This window comes from Phodopus roborovskii, unplaced genomic scaffold (genome assembly GCF_943737965.1).
Source record: "Phodopus roborovskii unplaced genomic scaffold, PHOROB, whole genome shotgun sequence".
NCBI classification, from domain to species: domain Eukaryota; kingdom Metazoa; phylum Chordata; class Mammalia; order Rodentia; family Cricetidae; genus Phodopus; species Phodopus roborovskii.
The window spans coordinates 21,361,678-21,389,472 of NW_026126434.1; the positions used below are offsets into that span (position 1 = coordinate 21,361,678).

Below are 27,795 nucleotides of genomic sequence, written 5' to 3' on the forward strand. Positions count from 1 at the left end.
GTTCAGTAGGTTTCTAGTACCAGGTATAATTCCCCCCTGTTGAGTGTGCCTTAGTGAATAACAGCTGTTGGTTACCACCAACATTTGAGTGCCACTTTATTGTACCTTTAGGGATATCTTGCCATGGTCATTATTATGGATCATAGATGTCACAGCTGGGTAAGACAGTTAATTGCTTCCCTACCTTGGCAGTTTGCATAGTACTTTCTGGTACTATGGAAGCTAGACTGCAAGCGGAGGCTTTTTAGGTTAGATGCAGCTTAAGTCATCTGAGACCAGTGTACAATGTGTGTGATTTCTTTAGCAATAGGGACTTAACCTCAACCCTTTGATCCAAAACCAAGAGCAACAGCCATAGCCTATATAGTTTTGGGAGTCACTTAGACTACCCTGACCAACCACTCAAAAGGAAGTTATGTGTTCCTGGTACTGGTTTTTGTTAGTCTGTGGTTCTTATGGGCACATTGTCAGCCCAAGTGACATTTAGGAAACACACACACACCTTATATATTTGCCCCTGTTCTCCTTAGATGTTTGTTTTTAGATTGATAATGTTAATCTAATGATGTATATTATAATAAAACTAATCTAAGGAATAGTTAATTAAATGAACTTAGAAAATCCTACAGTCAAAGGAAGAATATTACCATATTTTACTTATTACAATTATAGGGAAAAAAAACTCTTCAGAAACTTCCAGGAAATAAAAGATTATATGGTGAAGCCCCTTAATTTGTATAATTAATATATACTGATAAATAATTATAAAACATGAAAATGTCACATTATATGATACAGCATATGAAAGAAAGCTAACTGGCCATCATTATAGCAGCCCCTCTTCAGTCATCATGTAGCCATCAGCTCTTTTGTTTGAGACTTTCCTAGCCCAGGTTTCCTACTGTCCCCTACCCCTTTGAACTTCTGTAGTTTCTTCTTACATTCCAGATCATACTCCACTGTTCATTTTAATGGTGGTATGATACAAATAATAGAGGAAATGTTTCCATCCACATTTTTATAAGCATTATTTTATTTGATCCTCATTTTAGGTTTTGAAGTATTGACTATATTTTTTTCATTGTAGGTATGAGATAACAATACTGAAACAGCTTAATAATCTTGCCAAAAGCCATCCATATATTTATTTGGTAGATGTTTCTTGGGAACTCATTTTGTACCAGACTATATAAGGTGTAAACCTTCAGTGTGTTACTTCCAAGCCTGAGATTATCACATTTAATGCCCTACTCATAGGGCAAGGATGCTGAGAAGAAATACTCTATTGCCATCTCTTCTTTGTGGCTTTTAGAGCTGAGCAGAAGGCATTCCTATTGCTTTCCTATTGACAGTTACACCTGACCTCAGGGTTCATTTATTACCTCTTAGGATTAGGTACTCTAGTTCAAATTTATATGTCTGTGTCAGTCTGCTAGTTCACTGTAATAAAATACACAAACTTGGTAGTTTACACAATAGAAATTTATTTTATTACAATATAGTGTGTACATTTGAGGTATTCAGTTATGGCTTTTCCTGAGGCCTCCTGGGCTATTTGGCTGTTTTCTCACTGTGTCCCTACAATGTGTCCCTCTGCTTTTGTCCTAATCTCTCTTTATAGACACAAATCACACAGGATAAGGGCCACCCTAACAGTTTGTCTTAGTCAGTATTCTATTGCTATGAAGAGACACCGGGACCATAACAGCTCTTATAAAAGGAAACATTTAAATTGGGACTGGCTGACAGCTTCAGCGGTTTAGTACATTATCAGCATGGAGGGAAGCATGGCAGCATTCAGGCAGGCATTGTGCAGGAGCAATCAATAGCTGAGACTTCTAAACCCAGGTAACAGGAAACCTCAAAGTCCTCCCCCAGTGACACGCTTTCTCCAGCAAGGTCACACCTAATGATCCTTTTAAATAGTGCCACTCCCTAAGCATTTAAATATTTGAACCTATGGGGGCCATTCTTATTCAAACCACCACACAGCTCTATCTGAATTTAATTGACTGATTCACATTCTAGAGACCAGGTAGGGCTTTAACATGCATATTTCAGGAGACATGGTTCAGGCCCAGCAGCATCCTTACTTTTCAGGTCTTTGGCTGTCTCATTCTCTCTTCATGAGGGTACCCCTAAGGCTATTTGATTTCAGTCTCATACACACTGACCTATTCTGCCTGCTCAGTTCAGTAACCAGCTGCTCTTCTTTCCTTTTGTTTCTCCCTCTTGTATCTTCCTCTCTCCTTTGCTTCTGTGTCTTGGCCAGTCCTTACCTCCATTCTGAGGCATTTCCTTTTGTCTTTTGGTCATCTGTACTTTTTTTTTTTCTTTTAAATGAAAAGGGCCTTTGGTGTTGGTAGGAATGACGGTACAGTGTCCTAAGTCGGGAAGGTTATACCATCCTTTTCCCTCTCCGTTACCCATTCATATCTGTTTCACCGTCCATTTTCCTCTGTCTTTGGAATCTTCCACAGGCTTTCTGTCCTACTTTATTATTGTTGTCCTTGCCAAGTGTAGCCTGCTTCCTTTCTTTTCTCACCAGGGCATAGAGCATCTTTGTGTTAGTAAGGGTTCTTTAAAGCAGTGGGACTGATAGAATGATGTGTATAAGTAATACAATATTCGTGTATATGTATTATATATAGAAGGGGATTTGAATGGCTTACAGGCTGTCTTCCAATGGAAAGGCCAAGAGTCCAGTTCACAAGAGTCTAGTTCACAAGGCTGGATGTCTCAGCAGTCCCAGTCTGGTGCTGGAGTCCTCGAGATTGACTTTGAAGATGACCAATTGCAGGTCTATGTCAGTTTAGCTGCCCAGCTTTCATCTCAGTAGCCCTGGGCTCTGAACACATGCATTTTTGTTGCTGATAATTTTATCTTAAATTCTTTGTTTTAAACATGTAGGCACTAGTTCCTCAGCCAAACGGAGTACTTCAGCTGGTAATAAAGAATCCAGTTCTACCAGAGAAAGATTACGTGAACGCACACGGCTAAACCAGAGCAAAAAACTGCCTTCTGTAAGTCAGGGAGCTAATGATGTGGCATTGGCTAAACGTTCTCGAAGCCGAACTGCTGCTGAGGGTGATATTCGAATGAGCAAGTCTAAGTCGGACAATCAGATCAGTGACAAAGCTGCTTTGGAAGCCAAGGTCAAAGATCTGCTCACACTGGCAAAAACCAAGGACGTGGAAATTTTGCATTTGAGAAATGAACTCCGAGACATGCGTGCTCAGCTGGGCATTAATGAGGATCCTTCTGAAGGTGATGAAAAGTCTGAAGAGAAGGAAACCATTATTGCTCACCAGCCAACTGACGTGGAGTCTACTTTACTGCAACTGCAGGAACAGAACTCAGCCATCCGAGAGGAGCTCAACCAGCTGAAGAATGAGAACAGAATGCTGAAGGACAGGTTGAATGCGCTGGGCTTTTCGCTAGAGCAGAGGCTGGACAACCCTGAAAAACTATTTTGCTATCAGTCCCTGAGCCCAGAGATCACGGCTGGTAACCAAAGTGATGGAGGAGGAACCCTGACATCTTCAGTAGAAGGTTCTGCCCCTGGGTCAGTGGAGGATCTCCTGAGTCAGGATGAAAATACACTCATGGACCATCAGCACAGTAACTCTATGGACAACCTGGACAGTGAGTGCAGCGAGGTGTACCAGCCCCTCACTTCAAGTGATGATGCTCTGGATGCTCCCTCATCTTCAGAGTCAGAGGGCATCCCAAGCATAGAGCGCTCCCGGAAGGGGAGCAGCGGGAATGCGAGTGAGGTCTCCGTTGCTTGTCTGACAGAACGGATTCACCAGATGGAAGAGAACCAGCACAGTACCAGTGAGGAGCTGCAGGCAACTTTGCAAGAGCTAGCTGACCTCCAGCAGATTACCCAGGAGCTCAACAGTGAGAACGAGAGGCTGGGAGAGGAGAAGGTCATTCTGATGGAGTCACTGTGTCAGCAGAGTGACAAGTTGGAACACTTTGGCCGGCAGATTGAATATTTCCGCTCCCTTCTAGATGAGCATCACATTTCTTACGTCATAGATGAAGATGTAAAGAGCGGGCGCTACATGGAACTGGAGCAGCGTTACATGGATTTGGCTGAGAACGCCCGCTTCGAGCGAGAGCAGCTTCTCGGTGTCCAGCAGCATCTAAGCAACACCCTGAAGATGGCAGAGCAGGACAACAAGGAAGCTCAAGAGATGATCGGTGCGCTCAAAGAGCGCAGCCACCACATGGAGCGCATTATTGAGTCTGAGCAGAAGGGCAAAGCAGCTCTGGCAGCCACACTGGAGGAGTACAAAGCCACCTTGGCCAGTGACCAGATCGAGATGAATCGCCTGAAGGCCCAGCTGGAGAACGAAAAGCAGAAAGTGGCCGAGCTGTATTCCATCCATAACTCTGGAGACAAGTCTGACATCCAGGACCTCCTGGAGAGTGTGAGGTTAGACAAGGAAAAGGCAGAGACCTTGGCCAGTAGTCTGCAGGAAGATCTGGCTCATACCCGGAATGATGCCAATCGGTTACAGGACACCATTGCTAAGGTATTTGCCCAAGTAAAGATGTTCTCATTTAACATTATATAGCTGCCATATACAACAGGCTTGTTGAAAAACAGAAGTGTTGTTTAATACACCATTACCTTTCATTTACAGTCATTGCCAAGTTTTAAAATGTGCTGCCTTAAATAGAGTAAAAGTTTTCTTATAATTTTGTCATTTTTCACTTGGTTTTCTTTTATTATTTCCTTCCCAAATGGTCTATAGTTAAAAAGAATTCATACCTTGTTCAGGGTAATATAGAATGTTATATATCCTTATCTTTAATATATTGTGGCCTAGGGTAGATGCTGAGTCGAGGTTTCAGTTTTCAGTGATTGGCAGTATCTGCTGCCTTTTGCCCTGCAATAATTATAGTCTTTTTCAATAGCACTTTATTATGAGTTAATTCTAGTTTTAGAGTAGTTGCTCCTGTTTCTTGGAGGTGTAGGATTTATTGCTGACGAAGACCTTAGAGATGATTCCTCTAGTCTCATTTCACAGGCGTTCAGTGTAATAGTTCTGTCTTACTTAGTTAGGGTTTCTGTTGTGAAGAGACAGCATGACCACAGCAGCTCTTATAAAGGAAACCATTTCAGGTTCAGTCCATTATCATTATGGTGGGACATGGGGGCATGCAGGCAGACATGCTTCTAGAGAAGGAACTGAGAGTGCTGCATTTTGCAGGCAACAGGAAGTGAACTGAACTTGAGGCGGTATCTTGAACGTATGAGACCTCAAAGCATACCTCTGCAGTGACACTTCCTCCAACAAGACCACACCTACTCCACAAGGGCACACCTCCTAATAGTGCCACTCCCTTTGGGGGTCATGTTCTTTCAAACTACCACAGATATTGAAAACTCAGAACAGCTGGCTAGGTTTCTGATGTTCTGACCAGGGTTCTATATTCTGAGTGATCGTTGAAGTGATTGTTTTCATACAAGTTATATGTTCTACCCTATATTTTGTTTCTCTTTTAGTGTGTATGTGTGCTTGTGATAATTTATGGCACATATGTGTGTGCCCAGAGAGGCCAGAAGAGGGTGTTAGATGCCTTGAAGCTGGAGTTATAGGCTGTTGTGGTTGCTGGGAACTGAACTAGGGTTGTCTAGAAGAGCATAAGTGCTCTTGATTGCTGAGATCTTACCTCCAAGTGCTGTGAGCTTTAAACAGAGAAGCTTTAGTGTGGCTTTAGTCAAAACGTGCATAACTTATATCTTAACTGTTCTAGTGATCCCCTTTATAAAAATCTTAATTCATGTTTGTTTCAGAGGTGAGGGGAGATAGAATATGTGTGTGTTGTTGGGAGAGGTTGGTCAGTCAAGACATCAGAGGTGTGGGGGGGAGATAGAATATGTGTGTGTTGCTGGGTGAGGGGGGCATCAGTCAGGACAACTTGTTGAGTTGGTTTTCTCCTTCTGTCGTGTGAGTTCCAAGGATTGGACTCTGGTTATCAATTTGGGCAGCAAGTTCCCTTATCTCCTGAGCCATTTTGCCAGTCTGTTACTGATCACTTTTAGAGATATAATTAGATATGTGTTGAGGGGTGCTATGCATTAGTACTTTGATTAAGACTATCGGGAATGAAAACTTTGTTTTACTTAATTTTTGTATGTGTGTGCCTGTGGGATGTGCTATGAGTCACTTGAGGAGCTTGGAGGATGGCTGGTTGGAGTGTGTTCTCTTCATCCACCATGTACGTTCTGGGGATTGAACTCAGGTCCTCAGGCTTGGCAGTTAGCGCTTTATCTGCTGAGCCAGCTTGCTAGTCTTAGATTTTTTTTTTTTTTTTATTGTTTCCTATTTAGTTTGAGTTTTTTTTTTTTCTGTCATAAGTACAGCATTTTTTTTAATGGTAGGAGAGCTTGTCAATTGTTCATCAAATGCACACTTTAAGACCAAACCAGAGAAGAGAAAATGTCTCCCAAATGCTTCATAAGTAATCTGTTAAGTTCAGTGATTGGTCAGTGATGTAGCAGGTTGTGCTCAGACATACCATAAGAAAATCTTGTTGTCGTGCTGTTCCCCATGTTGTGTTTAGCCAGGTTTTCAGTCTATCTGTAACTGCTCACACTTAGCTTTCATGTCAAGCATAAATACTTTGGTTGTAGAGTTTTATCTTAATAGCCATTAAGTTAAAGAGTTTGATCCGTTTAATTGTCATTGTTTCTTTAGGTAGAAGATGAGTACCGAGCTTTCCAGGAAGAAGCCAAGAAGCAGATTGAGGATTTGAATATGACATTGGAAAAGTTAAGATCAGAGCTGGAGGAAAAAGAGACAGAAAGGAGTGACATGAAGGAAACTATCTTCGAGCTTGAAGATGAAGTAGAGCAGCATCGAGCTGTGAAGCTTCATGACAACCTCATTATTTCTGATCTAGAGAGTGAGTAACGAAGGACTTTGTTCCTTTCTCTTCCAGCCTTTGTGTGCTTATATTTAGTAGTGAAAATAATAACCCGACTGGCATGTAGTCTGGACACGGTAGCTCAGCTGACTTACAGAAATACACATTTGACAGGAGTGTGCTTTCCGTGTTAGGGAGACTTTAGGTCTTTGTTCTCAAATGTTCAGTAGAAACATCACTTGGGAAATGTACCTAAGCAAAATCATTTACTTAATCAATTATTTTCTAAACCATATGAAAAGCCATTTAATTACTTCTAGTGATTGCAGAAAAAAAAAGGAAAGAAAGAAAACTACTAACCCTGTAGCATCCAAGAAAGAGAGAGAGAGAGAGAGAGAGAGAGAGAGAGAGAGAGAGAGAGAGAGAGAGGAAGAAAGGAAGAAAGAAAGAAAACTACTAACCCTGTAGCATACTGATCATGGAGCACTGATTTTAGTCTTTGTTTTGAATTTATTTGACTTTTCTTATTACTGAAGATTTTGTATTGTGGCAGAATGAAACCTCCATTTTCAAGTTTCATTGTACTTTCCACGAATAGATTTTTAAACTTTATTTTGTAGTTATTTTGGATTTGTACAAAAGTTGAGAAATCAGAGTTTTATATGAACCTAATCTATTTTCTTATGAATCGTTTATTACTTACAAGTGAAACAAAACAAAACCAACTGCTTATGCAGTAGGGAAAGGTGAACAGTTCTTTGGGTTTTCCTAGGGGTGGTGGAGGCACATAGGTACGAGGCATAGCACAAGTGAGATATGTTCTGACCGAGGCATATACTAACAGCAGAGAGACATTAGACAGACAAGATGATGCATGTCTAGTAGCAGATGTGTGGAGGGTACTGCACCCCTAGAAACAGTATTATGAAGGAGAAAGGCTATGGAAATGTCCCAGACAAAAGATTCAGGAGACATGATAATTAGATGTAATGCCTATGTCTAGACAGGTCCATTACTACAGGGGAAAATGATATAAAGGCACTAATCAAAAATTGAGTTGTGGCTAAGAGATTAAAGATATGCTAATAATATATTTAGGAAGTTGATAATTACACTATGTTTACAAAAATTTCCCTGTTCTTAGAAGCCACACACCAAGTTTTCCAGTGAAGGGCTGTGATTACTGTACCCTCAAGGAGTTCTGGGAAAAATAAGGTTGATGAGTAGATACAGAAACAAGGTGCTGTGGTTGACAGAACAAATAAGACAAGAGGTCTGTCTGAGTGAGCGAGTTTGTACTGTGTGCCACTTCTTGTGAATTTAAATTATTTTCAAACAGTACATTTAAAACACTGTTGTATGTAGCTTCCATCTAGATTTGTAAGTTACTAACAAGTTTCATGTTGTATTACCGCTGCCTTCTTTTGTGATGCTGGAGACAAAGCCCAGGACCTGGTCCATGTAAACCTCACTTTCTTATCACTGAGCCACACCTCACTTTTTATACGTTCTTTTATATTACAGAGCTGGGTGGGGGGGGCGGTAAGCCTTTCCTGATGCATTAGTTAAAGCCTTTCAAATTATGGAGCATACTCACTGTCAGTTCATTACTCCTTGACAGAGTGGCGATTAGCAAAGACAGCATTGGGCCTATCGATAGGTTGTGGGAACATCTGAGTTATTGTCAAAGAAGAACTAGCCATCTGTGGGAAGATTTCAGGATTTAACTTGTTAGCTGATCCTGACTCTGTGGGTTGACCAAGGTTTTTTTTGATGTTGTTGTCGTTGTTTTGTTTTTAACATTCTGAGGCCTGTCTATTGAAGTAGTCAGTGATGGGGCTGAATCTTTTTTGAGAAGATGATGTTGTGACTCTGCCCTAGCTTTGTGTGTCAGCTTGATATAAGCTAGAGTCATCAGGGAGGAAGGAGCCTCAGTTGAGGAAAGGCCTCCACAAGATCCAGCTGTAAGGCATTTTCTCAGTAAAGGATCAATAGGGGAGGGAGCAGCCTGGCACAGGTACTGATGAGGATGGAGATCCAGGGGGTTGTGAGCAGCCTGGCACGGATGTTGAGGACTGAACTAGGTCCTTCTGGAAGAACAGCAAATGATCTGAACCACTGAGCCATCTCGCCAGCCCTAGATTGAGTTGATATTTTTTGTATTAGAGGATTTATTTAATTTTGCTTCTTTCTTATTATGCACTTTAAAGTTTTTATTAGCACATATTAATTTTACATAAGAATGTTTTATTTTTAATGTATATATAATTTATTTTGACCATATTCCTCTACTGTCAGTCTCCTGCTGGTCTCTTCCCAGCTAGTGTGTGAACCAGTGAGTTTCATTGGGGTTTCTTATAGGAAAATGGGTGGATTTTTTCTTTAAAACCAGGGTTATTTATAGGCACATAGGCAAGCCACTGATGGTTACACCTCTGTGTGCACTACACTCCCGACCAGTAGCTGCTTATAAATCCACGGAGAGGGGAATGATAATTTTGCTGCTTTTTTTTTTTTTTTTTTTTTTTCTTCAAGATGGGGTTTCTCTGTGTATCTTTTGGAGCCTGTCCTGGAACTACCTCTTGTTCCAGGCTGGTCTCTACTCATAGAGATCCACCTGCCTCTGCCTCCCGAGTGCTGGGATCAAAGGCATGTGCCACTAATTTTGCCTCTTGCGAAGTTCTTCCGTGTCCTGTCCATGTAGTAAACTGGTGTTGCCCTTTTCTCAGGCAGTCTCCTTGGGTTTGAACATGGGAAGAGTGACATCTTGTGGTAACTGGAACATTAGCAAGAAAAATGTATTTGGGGACAAAACTTTATAAATCATTAATTTTCAACACGGAACTTAAATAGAAAATGACTAAAAATCCCGAGTAATTTAAAAAAATCTATATATCAACTTCCCCAACTTTTTGAGATGAAAAGTTCAAATATGTGTCAATATTAGAAGAATACTTAGTACCTAGTGCTTACATTTGGTAGTCATCACCATTTTACATTGCTTGTCTATGTGTGTGTTAAACTACTTAATAAGTTCCAACCCTCTGACACTTAATTTTCAGATATTTCTACATATGATTCTTAGAAGAAGAGTTCCTGGGCACATGTAGTAAAATTATTCTTAACTTCCAAGTATTGATCTATAATTAGATTTCCCCTCCCCCCCCAGCTGTCAGCAAAATGTCTCTTTATAGCTTTATTTACTCACGACTTTTACTGATCTTTTATAATGCTACAGATCGATCCCAGGACCTCATGAGTGTTAGGCAAGCTTTTGACTAGCTTTACATATTCACTTATTTGGGGTTTTCTTTGTTGTAGAGCAGCTGCAGATTCCTGACCTTTCTGCCTCTGATTTTCCACAGTTCTAGGAGTGTAGGTGTGCTACCACACTCTCCTTCCTGTCTCTCTCTCAGATGATAGCCAGTTTCAAAATCATTTTACACTTCATGGTAGAACTCTAGAGCTTGATGACACTCAGTTTTCTCTCCAGAAAATTCTCACATTTGGAATTAATTCAGCACATGATATATGAATTTGGTGAGAAGGAATTGTTATTTCTCTGTAGAATAGTTTAACAAGCAATTTTAGAACATCTTCATCAGCCTCCAAAGTAAACCCTGTATTCAATAGTAGTTGCTCCTCAATTACCTCAAGATAAACTCCATTTTCAATAGTAGTTGTTCCTTAGACACCCAAAATAATGCCATATCCAATAGCAGTTGCTCCTTAGTCACTCAAGATAAACCGTATTCAATAGTTATTGTTCCCCAGTACCCCAAGATAAATTCCTGACATGGGAATTGTTATGTAAAATTTTACAACAGCTCCTGGGCTCAAGAATGTGGAGGAACATATTATGTTCAGAATGAAGGGACAAATGGAAAACTGCCAAGAAATAAAAACTACAAAACTGAACAAGTAGGCACTCTAGAACTCAAAATTTAATGTTATATAAAAAATTATGTCATCTAAACATCAAACTAAATGAATAGAGCAGTGAAGTTGAGGATTAATCTGTGGTCATTCTGCAGTATGAGATACAGAAAGAAAACAGTTGAAGAAAATGAATAGGGATTAATGACCTATGAAATAATCTCAAGTTTGCGGCACATCTCGAGTCCCAGGAGACTCCCAGATTATGCCAGCACCATACAGTGTATACCTGGCCTTCAGTGTTCTAGTCGGTGGCTTTAGCATCTAAGCCAGGAAGACGTGATGTAAACCCACAACTTCCATTCAAAACACAGCTTCAGATCACCATGCCCTTCTTTTCCCTAAAAAAAAAAAAAAAAAGAATATAAATGAAATATAAAGGCCTCAGTGAAGCTAATGCTGAGATAGAAAAGTTGGCTTGTGCCAGCAGACAGTGATTTGGAGTATGGAAATCAGATAGAATCAGGGTATGGAGAAATTAAACAGAATAGAAAAACCTACAGACAGGAGAACTCAGAGTAATGATGTTCCCAACAAGCTTTGGGAAGGGGAGCATGTGACTAAAACTGCCTGCTCAGGACTGGGTGCTGTACTGAGGCTCCTGACTTAGCTGTCTCTACCTTTGTTTATTTGCTTCTGTGCTGGAATAAAGGAGAAGAACCAGATGCAAGGGCTTTTCTCATGACCTTGGTGTCAGAAAGGAAAGTGGATGGTGTCTGCAGAGCTGCCAGCTACCATGTGGTCTAGGAGAGAGAACCATAGAGAGGGAAAAGAAAGCAGTTTGACCTCACTGTGAAATGGATGTACCACTGAGCACCTTGGCTGGAGTACAGTCCTCCTGTTGATGTGTGTTATCATCAGAGCCTTTACTAGTTGCTGTAACATGAGTGAGAAGCCTGTGGGTAGAACAGTGACTCCTGCAGTTGTTAAGAAATGTGTATATGTCGCTAATACTTATTCATGTTCTTTATAAATAAAGAAGTATCAACCAGGGCTTACTTGGCATTTTATTTTCTTGAAAAAGAGACTGCTGACTAAAGAAGATGAAGTAAAGAGCACCCCAGACAGATCTAGGGACTTCGCCACTGCTCTAGCAAACCAGAGCTGCCAGACAGAGCTAGGGACTACACTGCTCTAGCAAACCAGAGCTTGACTGCTGCTCTGGGTGTGGTGGCACAGCATGCCTTTAACCCACCACAGGTAGGTGATCTCTGTGAGTTCAAGATAAGCCTGATCTAAATAATGAGTTCCAGGCCAGCAGGGCTACAAAGTGAGACCCTCTCTCAAAGTGATGATGGTAATGGTGATGATGATACAATATGAAGAGTTCGTAGCATCAGAGTCTCAAATTGAGAGAGAGCTGGCTGAAGGGTAAGAGAACCTACTCTGTAAGCACGAGGACCTGTCAATCCCGGCAGTCACATTGAAAGCTGGGCATGGCTGTGTGTGTTTAAGAGAGCTCATTGGGAATAAGACAGAGGATAATGGAGCCTAAAAACAAACAAACAAACAAACAAACAAACAAAGTTGTATTGAAGTAAAAGTATATGAAACTACAAATCAGAAAAAGAAAAAAGATACTTGGCATGGAGAAGAAAAGAAAAAACAACAAAATGCTGGGGTTCCTTAAGCAGATATGAAAAATTAAAAAACTTGATAGCATGCAAGAGGAAGGAGCAGCATTTTTATGCATAGTTAAGGAATGTGATCACTGCAGCTTCTTAAAAGAGTGTTGAGAAAAACTCTATTAAAAGACTTAGCGTCAATTTTGAGGACCCCTCCTTAGGAATAGCATTGGAGGTTTGCAGGGGTGCTTGTGGGTGCTTGCTGCAGGACTGCTTGTTAGCACAACATTTGGAAATATTACACTTTTAAAAGATGTATTTTATTTTATGAGTGTGTTCTTTTGTCTGTATGTATGTAAGCACACTCTGTATATGTCTCATGGCCTCAGAGTTCAGAAGAGGGTGCTGAATCCCCTGGAACTGGGTTCCGGATGGTTCTTAGTTGCCATGCTGCTTCTGGGAACCAAACCTGGATCCCCTTCAAGTGCTCTTAACTGCTGACCTGTCTCTCCAGTCCCACAAGCTACATTTCTAACAGTTGTAATTTAGTAAATAGCTTGACACAGTGTGAGTCTCCCTGTTCTCATTGCCATTTTGCCAGTGAGGTTGAAAAAGGCAGCTCTGAGTCTATTGGGTAGAAGATAAGACAGAATCAGCCATAACATACTTCTGCAGTGTAAAAAAAAAAAAAATGCTGATTTCATTGTACTCTATTAAACTGTAAGTAAATTAGTGACTTCTCAAAATGACACAAAAAGAACTCCCCCCCCCTCCAGAAAACTAACATCGTGTTCTTGAGGTAGACCCTTCTAGTATATACTGAATTAGCTCATGTTGCTATTTGTACTTTCTTCCAAGTAATATGTAAACAATTTTGTAAAGATATTCACTGTATTTATAACAAAAAGTTGAAACTATGTTAACTCTGTTAATTTTAGGTTTTAAAAACAGATTCTGTTATGTTCCATTGATGGAAAACTCTGGGGCCATCTAGTTAGTACTACACATCTGGATTTGCTGATAATGGATTCCATTATTTACTATAGACTTATAAAGCAGTAAAAACATAATATTGCTGTGCTTAAAAAAGAAAAAGCTAGCCAGGTGTGGTAGTGCATCTGTAGTCCATGAGGTAAGAAAGGATATCTTGAGCAGGAATTTGAGGCCCTCCTGGGCAACACAGTAAGACCAGGTTCAAACAAAAAAACAAACCAAAACAATATACAATCATAAGAAGTTTAGAAGGATGTACTAAATGCAAATAAAGGTAATCTTATTTTGTTACAATTTGTGTTTTCTTATCTTTTTATTTTGAACATATCTTACGTTTAGAATTAAGAAAAAATGTTATAACCTTTTTTTTGGGGGGGGGAGGGAAAATAAAGATCTGAGCAAAATTTAAGAATAAAATAAAACTGTATATAGTTCAGTTGAAAATCGTTTGTGTCTACTTCCAGGTTTTGTGCCCATTGCCTATGTCTTTTTGCAGATTATTCACTCTTGATTTTTTTTCTTTTCTCTGAAAATCACAATTAGTTCATTCACTAGGAAATACTGAACCAGATGGTAACAACTGATGGTAACACTCAGAGAGCTTCCTGGGCTTTGAAGGCTAGGAAGGTTGTTATGGATGTTGATGATTTTAGTAAGTCGTCACAAAGTACCTACGTAGCCTGAGCTTGGGCCCATGGTCACTGCCTGGTAACAACTGCATGACTGGGCATGTAATTAGAGCTAGCATGGATCACTCTTGTTGTCGGGGTCATTGGTGGCAAGACAATTATGTAGACATCACTAAACAGGAAGGGCAGTGCCCAGAATTGTTCAGAATAAAGTTAGACAGAATAATAATGCAACAGCAATTTATCTAATTTCTAAAACAAAAATAGAGCTGTAAAAATAGAGGTTTAATCTGTAATTTAAAAACAAGGCAATAATAGTTCTGGTTTGGGGGAGAATTTGAATTGAAGACAGTAGGTGGCAGTGTCGCTCACTCCTGGGAAAGCGGACTGGAAGGAAGTGTATTTGAAGGATTCTGAGGAGGAGGAGATGCTTCCTTCTCCTGTGACCCTTGATTGTGCTAGGTGGCAGCAGTCTCTAAAAAAAGAACTTAAATAGAAACTCCTCTGGTATCGGGAAGGATAAGCCTGTTGCCTTCCCATTCTTACCTTTTTATCTCAGAGGAAAAGAACAAACACGCTCATAGAATTTAAATCACATCCCCAAAGACCCAGTTAGTACAGTTTATGCTGTTTAAAGATGTCCTCTCTCTGGCAACTTTCCTTTTTATTTAAAAGGAGTAATAACAGGGCTGTAACTCATGTGTAGTACCAGCAGCAACAAATAAATGACCTTGTTAAGAATGATTGTGTGATGTCTATGTAGAGGTCGATGAAGAAAAGACCAGAACAAAGGGAGCTGAAGAAATTAGAGGTTTATAACCAGTCTAAGATGCACATGGGAGGTTAATGTGCCACAAGAATCATGATGGCGGGCGCTAGAAGTGAGCGGTAATAGAATTGGCTGTCTTGTGAATTAAGTCTGATGATGTCCTTTGTGACCAGAAGAAAAGGAAAACAAGTTTTTAAAATTTAATTTTGTGTATGAGTGTTTTACATGTGTGGAAGTGTCTTGGATCCCCAGCAGTTGGAGCCAGCAGACAGGTGTGAGGTGCCAGGTGGGTGCTAAGAATTGAACCTGGGTCATTTGGAAGAGTAGCCAGTGTTCTTAACCACTGGCCCAATTCTCTAGCCCCCAGGGAAAACATTTTTTGGCCAATTTTAAGAGAATTTTTGTTTGTTTGACTGTTTTTCTTATAAAATATGTTGGGCAAGTGACTTTCTGTGAGTTTAAAGCCAGACATGTCTAGGTAGCAAGTTCCAAGCCAGTAAGGACTAAATGGGAAGGCACCCTTGAATTAGAACAAAACAAAAAAAGCAACTCTTGCACGGAAGTGGACCGCATGTAAAGAAAAGGCAGGCTCTTTAGTGTCTTCAGCTTTTGTCCTTACTCTGTGCCCGAGTGTCAGGCTTCCCTGCTGGATTCAGAGTCACCCTTGTTTCTGTAGGCAAAGAACAGGGCCATGGACTTGTCCACTCAGCTTGTTCACCTCACCTTGACTGGACTGTCCAGCCCCCAGTTTCCAGGTTAAAGGAGGCTGGAAGTAGCTTTCCCACGAGCATCCTCTAAAGTCCTTTGAGGATGAAGTCACCTTGCTTTACCAGCTCAGTGCCGTGTTAACTTGTTTACAAAAAAAAAAAAAAAAAAAAATCTCTCGGAAGATGGGAACTGTATCTTTTTCTTTATATCTTTATTATCTAGAAAACACCCTGATTCATAGTTTATACTTACAAGATGATTGTTGAATTAATGAATAAATTTTAAATACTATTTTATTTCATGGACCCTGACTTCACCAAGCAATTTTGAAGCAATGTCTCCTAGTGTAGACATTAACTATTGGCTGCCAAAATTAGACTATTCCTCTGTCCCCTGTTATCTCATTTTATTCTGTCTTCTCTGTTGTTTTGTCTCATTTCATCCAACTTCAGAAAATATTGTGTGCTTCTAATAATAGTTCATACCAGTATTTTATTACTGAAGTTAATTCATATCATTAAAAAAATATCGTGGGCTCATGAGAGACTGGGTAGGTGTTTCATGCACGCCTGATTAGTCTGAGCTCAGCCCTACAACCCCAGGTAGAAGAGAAGAACCAAATCTTAAAGGGTCTTCCCTGACCTTTACATCTGTGCTCACTCCACTACATAAACGCTCTTGCATTCTCTCTCTCTCTCTTCACACACACACACACACATACACACACACACACACACACACACACACACACACACACACACACACACACTGATTCTAAAAAAGCTGAATGTGGTGGCTCACTCCCTTTAATACCAGCATTCGGGAGGCAGAGGCAGGCCGATCTCTGTGAATTTGAGGCAAGCCTGGTCTATGTAGTGAGTTTCAGGACAGCCAGAGCTACATAGTAAACATAATGAGACCCTGTCTCAAAGGCAAGCAAACAAAAAGATATATATATATATATATATATATATATATATATATATACATACACACACACACATATACAGTGTGTGTGTGTGTGTGTGTGTGTGTGTGTGTGTGTGTGTGTGTGTGTGTGTGTGTGTATCATGGCTGGGATGTAGTTGAGTGGTTGAAAATGTATGCATAGCATGTATGAGGCCCTGGATTTGACAGATTGATTTGTCTTTATATTATATGTATGTGGGAGGAGGAGGAAGGAAAGAAAGTGAATGAGAATGGAGAGAGCTATAGCACCAATAATCAAACTCTTAGTAAAGGATTGGTGCTATACATAAGAGCCTTTTCTGTTAGAGCACTGAGCGCAGCAGCTGTTCAGGACAGTGACAGCGTGGTGCCCTCCTGAGGTCTTTGCGCATGGCTTTCAAGGCAGAACTTCCTTCCAACCAAGCAGTATGGGACTTCCATACTGCTGCTCGTCGTTTGGTTAAGTTGGTAGCTCTCTGGATATTACAGTTAGTTGTAGAAATAATTTTACTGACTTTGCCCTTCTGGACTTTATTCCAATGGTATAAAGGAAGTTATGGTAGCGTGGTTTAGAGTGGTAACTTATGTGATTAAAAGTTCACATTTTGTGTTGTTTTGATTGGCTTTGTGCCAATAACATGCATATTTATAACAATTGCTTTCGGTTTACTTAGGAAGTGATGCAAAAACTATAATCTTGGATTGAATACTCTTTCGTGCTTTTAAGTTTTGTGATGAAAGTAAACAAGTCTTTGTGCAGGAAAACTATTTTGATGATCATTTCTCTCCTCTTTTATATCACGTCATGTCTTTTGAACATGAAAGATTATTAAGAGCTTGAGAAATAGTTAATCTTTGTGGTCTTTTCAGATACTGTTAAAAAACTCCAAGACCAAAAGCATGACATGGAAAGAGAGATCAAGACCCTTCACCGGAGACTGCGGGTAGGACGAGCCTTCATGCACTGTCTCTCGGGAAACACACTTTTCTGGAATTGCGCCATGACTTTAGTCTGTAGTGGGATATTGGCCATACTGGGCTTTGGGCTGAAAGCAGGTGTCATTATTTTAAATTGGGACTGACACTGGATTTAAAGTGGTAGTGATTTATGGGTGGTAATTTTAGGGAAATGTAGTAAGGAAATGTATTACATTATTAACTTTTGGTTTTAAAATCACAAACAAAGCTGTTTTTATGTGAGATTTCTGCATTCTCTGGGTTGGGTTAGCTGCCAGCACCCAGGCTGCTAAAATGTGGAGGGAGAATGTGGTAATCATAGACCTTGAGTCCTGACACAGTTGTTCTGGCTGCTTTCATGGTATTAGAAAATTGCTTTGAGGTTTGGAGGGCTCATGCAAGGCCCAGCTGTGGCTCTCGGGGAAGTGAAGCCCCCAGGGAGACTTCTCTGCCCAGCCACACCCGCATCCTTCTTGTCTGTGGGAAGCGGCAGACTACTCAGTTCCTTACAGCCTCTTTGTATGATTGTGTCTGCCTATATTGAGTTCAGTTTTTCTTCTGGCTTCCTCTTCCTTTTCCTTTACTTTAGATTTTTTTCCTGCTAGTTTTTGATGTCAGAGTATTTATAGATTTTTTTCACTGTATGGTTCACATACCATTTATATACCTTCACATACTATTTATATGCCTCTACATACCACTTATGTACCTTTACATACTCTTTATGTACCTCCACATACCATTTATGTACTTTCACCTACCATTTATATACCTTCATGACCCTTTATATACATTTAAATATTTTCTTAAGAGTTCTAGAGGTAAAGCTCTAAATTTTTGATGATATTTATTTTCATAAGACTTGCTTTGAAACTTGCATGAGGAAGGGAAGTCTAACATGTTTTCTCATTAATATTTACCGAGTTCTCTGAATACTTGATGCCTCAGTGGGAAGGCCAGATGGCAACTCTTTCCTTCATTAAGAACAAGTTCACTGATAAGAGCTGCTTTGTCTGTTAAAAATAGATAACAGCAACTCTTGGGATTTAAAAAAAAAAAAAGTTACCATTCAAGAATATGACTTGCTAGGGCAAAGTAATCATAATAAACAAATTTTACTGCTTTTAAATAAATCTTCATTGCTCTCCTTTGGAAGTAAAAATTTAACTTTTTAATGTAGGAAGAATCTGCAGAATGGCGACAGTTTCAGGCTGATCTGCAGACTGCAGTGGTCATCGCAAATGACATCAAATCCGAAGCCCAAGAAGAGATTGGTGACCTAAAGCGGCGATTGCATGAGGCTCAAGAGAAAAATGAGAAACTCACAAAAGAATTGGAAGAAATAAAGTCACGCAAGTATGTTCTGAGAAGCCAGGTGCATGTTTCAGTAAAGAGTAGCCAAGTCTCGATTTAGTGATATACTGCTGGTGCTGTTTTTCTTCTTGACCCTCACAGTCCAGCACTGTTCCTTCTCTTTAGTCTGTGGGTCTGGAAGCAGACAGAATCAGCTTCTGTCTGATTCTGCCCTTAATAGATGTGTGATCTCAGTTAACAGTCTTAATTTCCCTGTGCCTCGGTTCTTTCACCTATAAGAGAAGACAGTATGAGCTGCATTATAGTGTTGTAATGAGTAAATGAACTAATGCTACAAAGTGATCAACCAGTAAACCTGAGTTACCGATATTGGAAAACAAGTGGTTGGTACAGTGAAGTCTCTTTCCATCACTCACTTTCTGAATTGCCATTTTTTTTCAGTGACCTCCAAGTAGTGTAGTGTCTCCCACATCTAACACATATCGTTGAAAACTCATAGAAAGGACTGTGAGTTGATTCGGGATATCTGGTATTCCTGGGATATGCTGAGTTCTGAGTTGGGGAGAGGATTTATGTGTCTGATGTTACGATTTAAGAATATGATTTTACTTCTCTTTGAATAATTCTTAATTAGGCATAGGGAAAAGCAGTATATCTTTGATAGGCTTTTATTTAATTATTGCTTAGTCCTAATGTGTTGCTAAATGTTATTCGTTGGCATCCTTAGGCAGAACTTGGAATGAAGCCTAATGACTCCTCACTGGTATAAAGCTGGCATTATGCTTTCTCTGTATATTATTAGTTTATCAGAATGCTTCATTTGATAGTTTCCTTGAGTGACTGAAATTAGTTCTGCCCCGTCCATCCATCCATTATCCATCATGCTGGGGATGAACTTAGGGCCTTATACATGCCAGGCAAGTACTGTATCACCAAGCTCTAAAATTCTGTTCTTGAACAATCATTCCATTGGATCCTGACAGTTTACTAGTCTTTATATTTCAAAGAAATGCCTGCTAAAAAGTGCAGCACTTTGGGGCTAGAGAGGAAGCTGAGTGGTTAAGAGAACTTCTGTTCTTCCCAGAAGATCTGAGTTTGGGTCCAGCACCCTTACCAGGTGACTTAAGTTCCAGGGGATATATTGCTCTATTCTGCCTCTGCGGCCTCTTGCATGCATGTACACACACATGCACATGCACACAATTTAAAAAAAAGATAAGACAGCATCTTGTACAGCAGTGAATGTCAGTTATACTGCCAATTCCTGGAATCCTCCAGGATCCCTTGCACTTAGTCTTCATAATAATACTAACAGGCTATTGATTGTTTTCACTGTGCTGATTTTTGCATTGATAGTAAAGAGAAAATGTCAACTTGATAAAACAAGGCCTTAAACCAAAGTACATTTGTAGTCACAATCTCATCACAACACATGGTAACAGTTTTTTTTTTTTTTTTTTTTTTTAAAGCAAAACCACCTAAATGAAACAAACATGGGTTTCACTTTAAAATACCCTTCTTAAAGGGGAAAAGCATTATTTTTACCAAATCTGAGTCTTGGAGTGCCCTATTACTTTCAACCTTCCGTGTGACAAAATGGGAAGTATGAGCAGGCACTTCCGCTTAAAACTGTGTTTCCAAGTGTGAGGTTGCCTTGAGGTGAACACTATGTAATGCTTCCAGTCTGAGCTTCTTTCTTCTCGTAGAACAGCATTTTTATTTTGAGAATGATTGCGAGAGAAATTGGCTATTCACACTCTGATATTTGATAGGAAGTTCCTTGAAAATGACTAGAGCCTATCCCATTGAGGAAAACATCTGATGGTATTTGTTGTTGTTGATGAACTGTAGGTGTACAAGGGAACATTAGAGTTTTGGAAAACTTATCTGCCATTACAAGATGAAGATTTAAAAAGTTCTTTTTTCTTTAATTGTATTTATTTTGTGTGTGTGTGTGTGTGTGTGTGTGTGTGTGTGTGTGTGTGCATGTGTGCATGCACGCGCCATTCTATACATGTGGAAATGAGAAGGCAACTTGTGGAAGTTGATTTTTCTTCCTACCACGTGTTTTCTCAAGTTGATACCGTGAGCATCAAACTCAGATTGTCAGGCTTGGAAGTAAGCAGCTTTACCTGCTGAGCCATCTCATTGGCCCTAGAGTTTTATGATGCTATCATTAGTACTAATAGTAAATATGACTTAAATGTATGATTTAAGGCATTTGAAAAACCTGTGTAATGCCAGTATTTTTCTTATATATGATGTTACAGAATCAGATGGGTAGAAGATTCTTTCAAGTATTTAATAGGCAGGGGATTTTAGTGGACAGGGTAGGAGTTTACATGGCTTCATTTTCTGCATTGTAGCTACTTCTTTTCTTCTTGGGGTGCTGGTTCTCAAACACAGAGCTTTATTCATGCTCAGCGAGTGCTGTAGTGCTTCATCCTGTCTGCAGGCTCCAACTAAGCTTTCCTTTGAGCACCTCAATCTAACCCAGGGCCTTCTGCCTGTTTAGGTGGGAGCCCAGGACTATGTAGCCCTGGCTCTTCTGGATGGAGCTCACTATATAGAGATCAGGGTGGCCTTGGACTGGCAGAGATCCACCTGCCTCTGCCTCCCGAGTGTGGGGACTAAAGGCATGTACCACCACGCTTGGCTAGATACATATTTTTTAAAATGGTTAAGACGCTGTTATTTTTCTTAGCAATATTTTGAATTTGGGAAATAATTTTTTAAAATAAAATATTCTTACATTTTTATTTATCTGTTTTTGAGATAGGGTCTCATTGGGTAGCCTCTGCTGGCCTAGAACTCCCTGTGTGTACCAGACTAGCCCAGAACTCAGAGCTGAATAGAATATTTTATGATTTTGATTAATTTTTTTTTTTTTTTTTTTTTTCTTATTAATACAGTATTTATTTGTCTTCTCTCTGTCAAACCCTGAGCCAAACACTTTCCCCAGACTTCCTGGGGAGGTACAGGAAAAGGAACATACAGGGCAGACCAGACACGAAAGAACTATGGGAGGTGGAAGTGGAGACAGCTGCTTCACATGGCGAAGAGAATGAGAAAGGCCACCATCAGGCAGAAGAGCCCCATGGCTTCTGAGAGGGCAAAGCCCAGAATCGCGTAGGAGAAGAGCTGCTGCTTCAGAGAAGGGTTCCTGGCATAACCAATGATGAGGCTCCCAAAAACAGTTCCAATGCCAGCCCCAGAGCCAGCCACCCCAACTGTAGCAGCCCCAGCCCCAATGAACTTGGCGGCTGTGTCAATGTCCCTGGAAATGACGCTGGTTTGGAAGCTGCGGCTAGGGATGAGTGAGGTCAGAGGACGAGGGGCTGCCAAGCTGCTGAAGCCCTCATCTGTCCAAGTCTGTGGTCGGTTCAACTCCACTGCAGACAGGGGACGACTCAGCAGCTGAGAGGTGCTCCTGATCAAGGAGCGGGTGGAGATGAACTTGGAGCAGGCATACATTTTCAGGGGTGAGGGGCCAAGGCAGGAGAGCTGCTCCCAGGGTAGAGAAGACAGAGAGGGCGATTTTGATTAATTTAATGAGCTTTTCTAGTCCTTTCTGGGATTCTCTTTGGAGACTGTAGCAGCTTTATCTCCTTCTGAGGGCACTGGAGCTTTTGGTTCCATTCCTTACTACATCCCTCTGTAAGTACAGTGCTTTAGCTGGAACCAGCTTAGATGATGTGCTAGTGAATTCCCGGGTGCCTGAGAAGGGCTGGGCCTTCCTGGCAGCACAGAGCCAGAGGTTCCCAGTTGAATCAGGCTGTGGCCAGTCTGCCTCCTGATTTACTGCTAATTGATCACTGATGTCCTCACCTGACACTTAATGAAAATGGAACTTGATGGCTATTTAACTTGCTTAGGATAACCTGATATGAGCATTTCAATATCATTTCCTCCTGTTTACCAGGCAGAGACTATTAGGTCAGCCAATTGCCATGTTCAACTGGTACAATTTACAAAACCAAATCCTAATACTTTTAATGCTTTTCAGTCAGGAATTTTAAAATGCACATTTTTCTCATACATGCAAATGCCTGAATTTCACTGTTTTTTTTGGTTAGGCAAGAAGAGGAGCGAGGCCGGGTCTACAACTACATGAATGCTGTTGAAAGAGATTTGGCAGCCTTGCGGCAAGGGATGGGACTGAGCAGAAGGTCCTCAACTTCCTCAGAGCCAACTCCCACAGTAAAAACCCTCATCAAGTCTTTTGACAGTGCATCTCAAGGTAATGGATTCCTTGTCTGTGGTTCCCAAGGCTTCTGCCTCTGTTCATTTGCGTTATTTTCCCCCTATCCCCAATCAAGTTTGCTGTTCTGTACCATTCTACTCTTAGTTTCATCAGCCTGCATATGGTATCATCTAGTGCCATGTGGTATGTAGTATCACATAGTTGTCACATTAGGTGTCATGAGTCAAGGCAGGTTTGACAGGGGTTTGGAGTGTACTCTGCTTTAGAAGTCCTGGTCTCACACTCTATTACCCATGCACAGTAGTACCTTTTCTCCCCAGATGGATCCTACTCATTCCTAGGATTTCTCATATCTTCCTTATGCACAGACTTCTGGAGACATAACTCTAGCTCTTAGCCTCCCTCCAAGTTTCTCAATTCTGTAGACCCAAATGCCTCATTGACATTGACACTTGAGCATCTCTAGGCATCCTGTGTTCAGACCAGACCCCATTCTCCAGCTTCATTGTCCCCCAAAACAAGTGTCAGCACGGTTCTATTCAGTCACTGGAACCAGAAACCTAGGACTCTGTCTTAAACCCTTTTCCTCACTGTCTGACTTCCAATGTGGGCTCCTTTGTTCTGTTCTCTTCTTCATTTTTAGTGACGTCGACTTCAGTTCAAGCTACCTTCAACTAGTAACCAGTAAACTTCTATTCTCCTTTTTTAAAAATGCTTTAATTGTGTTATGATTGGAATGAAGTTTATATCAAAATTCTGTAACCACTGAACTACTTTTTTTGCTTTGAACAGCCCAACAACACTGCATTTCAGGGTCAGAAATAAGCTAAACTCTTGATAAGGTAGCTCTTACAGCACTGACCCTGAGGACATATCTGCTGTCTTTCATAAAAGCTGTAGACTGTCTTGTGTGTGTGTGTGTGCGTGTGTGTGTGTTTGTATTATTTACCGAGACAGGGTCCTACTGTGCAGCCCAGGTTGACCTAGAATACTTGCTAAGTAACCCAGTCCAGTCTCAACTTGTTAATCCTTCTGCCTTGGCCTTTGAAGTACTGAGATTATAGGTGTCTGCCTCTTACTCTGTTTCTTAAAAATACATGAATAGTGATGTTGGGGATGGAACTTGGGGCCTTATGCATGCTGTAAGTGCTGTACCACTGATTTATGAAGAATTTTAGCCATGTGATTAAATAGCAAAAATGAAGTACAGGAAAGCATACCATTCGTCTGGTAGCAGAAGAATACCTGTGTCATAGACTCTGTGAGTATTCATCAGCCAGGCATTGTCCACAGTATACAGTTTGCAGGAAGTTAGGAGCACTGGCTAATAGGTGAATCCTTTCAGGGAGATGAGTAAGAAACTCCCCCTGCACCATGATGTTATGTCATTAACTTTCTTATGTGCTGTTTTTGTAGTACCAAATGCTGCTGCAGCTGCAATTCCTCGAACGCCTCTCAGTCCTAGTCCCATGAAAACCCCTCCTGCAGCTGCCGTTTCCCCCATGCAGGTGAGTGCCCGGGGTCATCGAATGCTCAGAAAGGTTAAATTTGCACATTAGATCCTCTTTTTCAATCATGCATGTGTCTCAGGTAGGTGAGTGGACTGCTCAGAAGAGAGATTTGTAAAATGCCATGAATATCTTTAACAGGCAAACTATGAATTGTGATGCTCTTCTGGAAAACCTTTATCTCTCTGAGTATGTAGCTGCTGGCATATTTTACCTTCTGTTGTCTAGCAGATCACTTCAAAGCTTACAGTCTTAATGGCTGGAGAGATGACTGACTGAGCACTTAAGAGAGCCTACTGCTCTTGTGGAGGACTTAAGTTCAGAGCCCAGCGCTCATGTGATAGCTCACAGTGGCCTGTAACTCCAGCTCTGGAGGTGGATCTGACACCCTTTTCTGGGCCTCTTTGGACACCTGAACTTAAGTGTACAAATCTACACATGTGCACACACACGGCACAAGAGTTAAATGTGCATCTATGCAAGGCATGAATTGAGAAAAGAGTTGTTCATGGGGGGGGGGCATTTGTCACAGTGGAGCTCAAGGACATGACATTGCTGATCCATTGTAAATGACTTTCAGAGTTGGTATTCTTTGCCATTGTTGAAATGCAGCCAGGAGCAAGGCAGGAGACTGTTCTCTGGGGCTCAGGAGACTGTCTTGTCATGCCATTCCCCCAGCCACTTTCAGTGTATGGCTGAAGTGAAATACTTCAACATGGTGAGAGGAGCCAAAGGAAAACTGTGATAAGGGTAGCTGTGGCTACCGTTCACCCTAAAATGAGGGCTTGGGTCATTTTCTTTTTGACTTCTGGATTGGGTTAATGATTGGCCCTGTGAATTTTGAGTGCAATTATAAAGTCTGAGATAAGTGCAGATTCGTAGCCAGTGGCTTTGCATTTTCATGTTTATGCAAGATGTCATCTTTAAAAGGAAAGCAAGGAACCTTCATGTTTTGCCTCTAGAATTAATGCTTTTTAGGTGTTTTCTTAATCAGACTTTTAAAAGAAAACCTAAAGATGCCAAGTAAAACAAATTTCAAGATGAGTAAGACAAAGCTTCTCTAGCATTTATCTGTTACATTTCTTGTCTAAGACGTCATTTTGTAACATCTTTTTGAAGATAGGAAGATTAAAAGTCTCTGTAGATAGAAACAAGACTCACCATAATGATTTTTAATACATGGTTAATCTGCCCACTGTCTCAAGCCTATCTGCACAGAGAACTATATAAGGAGTTTCTTTATGACCTAGAATCTTTTGAGACAGCATCAAGATTGAGTGTGTTAGTTTTTTAAAAACTCTGGGCAGGAAGATAATTCTTGTCATGTGGAATAGCAAGAGTTGTCACAACAAATGGAAAGCAGGACAAAATGAAGGAAGCCATTGTTTTCAGATATCACACTACTGTGGTCCCTGAACAAAATACCAACAGATAAGGGAAGTCCTGCTGTGGCTTGCATTGTTTTCCTGGAGGCAGTTTCTAAGTGGTGGTCTAGGGAGGATGAACCAATTTAGAACAGAGAAGGACAAACCAATTAGTTAGGTCTGAGGACACAAGTCAACAGTCAAGGAAAATAAGACCACTGGAATTTTCAGGGCAGACTCCCTGGGAAGAGGAAACTTCAGAGAGAGTCCAGACATTTTCATGGGTATATTTTGAATCTTTGTCTGAGGCCCCCTTCTGACTGTACATGGAGTAAAGCCCTACAAGGCCTGCCTGGCTGGAAGAATTCTTCAGCGGCAATTGCACAGACTTTTCAGACACACTTGTAGGATAGGGAATCATGTGAGCTCCTATCAGCCACTATGAAGAAACCTCCTTGAACACATACGAAATAAAGTACATCCAGATAGCTCTTGGGTGCTTGATGCTCTAGGTCTGACCCAAAGACCTCAAAAGTAACTTCCAAAAGGATTAGGAGAGTTGGAGTTAACTACTGTAGATAGTCTATAAACTTTCCCAGTGAGTTCATCTCCTGGTAGTTACTATTTGTATACTTTGCTCTTGTTGACTGTTGGCTGAATTCTAATGAATAGAGTGTAGCAGAATTAATATAATGGCACTTCCCAGCGAAAGCTTCTGTTGTGAGTGCTCCTCTTAGGTTCACTCTTCTTGCTACTCAAGTTCACTCATTCTGAGGGAACACTCTGTAGATGCTGTGTGGTTGTTGATTGTTCTTGCAGAGAACCATGTGAGTAAGCTTGGCAGCAGCTCTGAGGCTCACCATCAACCACTGTGAATGAACTTTTTCAAGGCCTTTGCTCCTGTCTGTCTTGTGATAATCAATAGCTTGGTTTGCCATCTCACTGAAGACCTGAAGTTAGAGTTATCCAGCTAAGCTTCTGTACCCATAGGAATCATAAGATCATAAATGTTTATTGTTTAAAGTCACTGTGAAGTATGGGGGTACTTTATTGTGCAACATACATCAGTAATATAGTAGGTTATTTCCCTGCCAGAACAGTCTTAACAGTCTTTAGCAGAATCCACCAAAATATAAGTATATAGAAATGCAAAGGGATTTGAATATGCAGAACATTTGAAGATTTGGAGTGCTTGATTTCAACATTGATTGTATGACACTAACATTACGTTTCGCTGAGGAGAGATCAGAATGTGAATAGACTCCTGGGGTAGATGAGCTGATTTTCAGCACAAATGTCAGAATTATTTAGTATGAGGGTAGGAGTAAGTAGTCCACACAAGATTCTAAATAACTAGATAAACATATGACATACTATCAGGATTATTTAGTATAAGGGTAGGCATAGATACTGAGTATGACATACTGAGGCTGACCAGTAAACCCAAATTATAACACTATATATAAAGTTTATTAGACAGGAACATTAGTGAAAATCTTTGTGTTCTTTGAGCATGCAAAGGCTTCTTATTTAGGACACAAAAATACACGAGACATAAAAGCAACCAATACTCCAGCATCAGGAATTTTTGAAATTTGTTCCTAAAGACAAGACAAATTAGCAAAAACATACCATACATAGGAGAATATAGTCACAATATTTACTTGTCTTAGAGAAGACTAAGACATCCATGTAATAACTTGGAAACAACATGTAGTAAATAAAGATCAAGCAATTTATATGTCAGCATATAACAAGGTGTTTAGTATCATTAGTCAACAAGGACATGGAAGTAAAATTTACAGTGAGATACCAGTCCATATCATAGCCAAAATGAAAGTTTAATGATGTTAAGATGTAGAAAAGCTGGGCCTTTGCATAGGGTTTTTTTGTTTGTTTGTTTTTTGGGGAGGCAGGAGGAGAGGGGAGAGTGAAGTATGTAGCTAGAAGTTTGCTAGATTTTTTTTTTTTTTTAAATATGGCTGAGGGTTGGGGTGTGGAGGCAGAGACAAGTG

At 40.5% G+C, this 27,795-nt stretch overlaps 2 protein-coding genes across 2 annotated transcripts in view; one reads left to right on the plus strand and one right to left on the minus strand.

Annotated features, from left to right (window-relative positions):
* Specc1l (sperm antigen with calponin homology and coiled-coil domains 1 like) overlaps positions 1-27,795 on the plus strand; it is a 92,233-nt gene that overhangs the window by 25,233 nt on the left and 39,205 nt on the right. The window contains exons 4-9 of the mRNA XM_051186896.1: positions 2,911-4,544; positions 6,717-6,924; positions 17,304-17,377; positions 18,571-18,746; positions 22,781-22,944; positions 24,325-24,416. Of these exons, the coding sequence (XP_051042853.1) occupies positions 2,911-4,544; positions 6,717-6,924; positions 17,304-17,377; positions 18,571-18,746; positions 22,781-22,944; positions 24,325-24,416 (2,348 nt within the window). The remainder of the gene's footprint in view (positions 1-2,910; positions 4,545-6,716; positions 6,925-17,303; positions 17,378-18,570; positions 18,747-22,780; positions 22,945-24,324; positions 24,417-27,795) is intronic.
* On the minus strand, positions 21,593-22,234 carry LOC127224096 (ATP synthase F(0) complex subunit C2, mitochondrial). Its single transcript, XM_051186901.1, has one exon. The coding sequence runs from the start codon at positions 22,176-22,178 to the stop codon at positions 21,753-21,755; it is 426 nt and encodes a 141-aa protein (XP_051042858.1). The 5' UTR covers positions 22,179-22,234; the 3' UTR covers positions 21,593-21,752.

Coding starts and splice junctions, on each gene's coding strand:
- LOC127224096 (XM_051186901.1), bottom strand. CDS start 22,178: ATGTATGCCTGCTCCAAGTTCATCTCCACCCGCTCCTTGATCAGGAGC.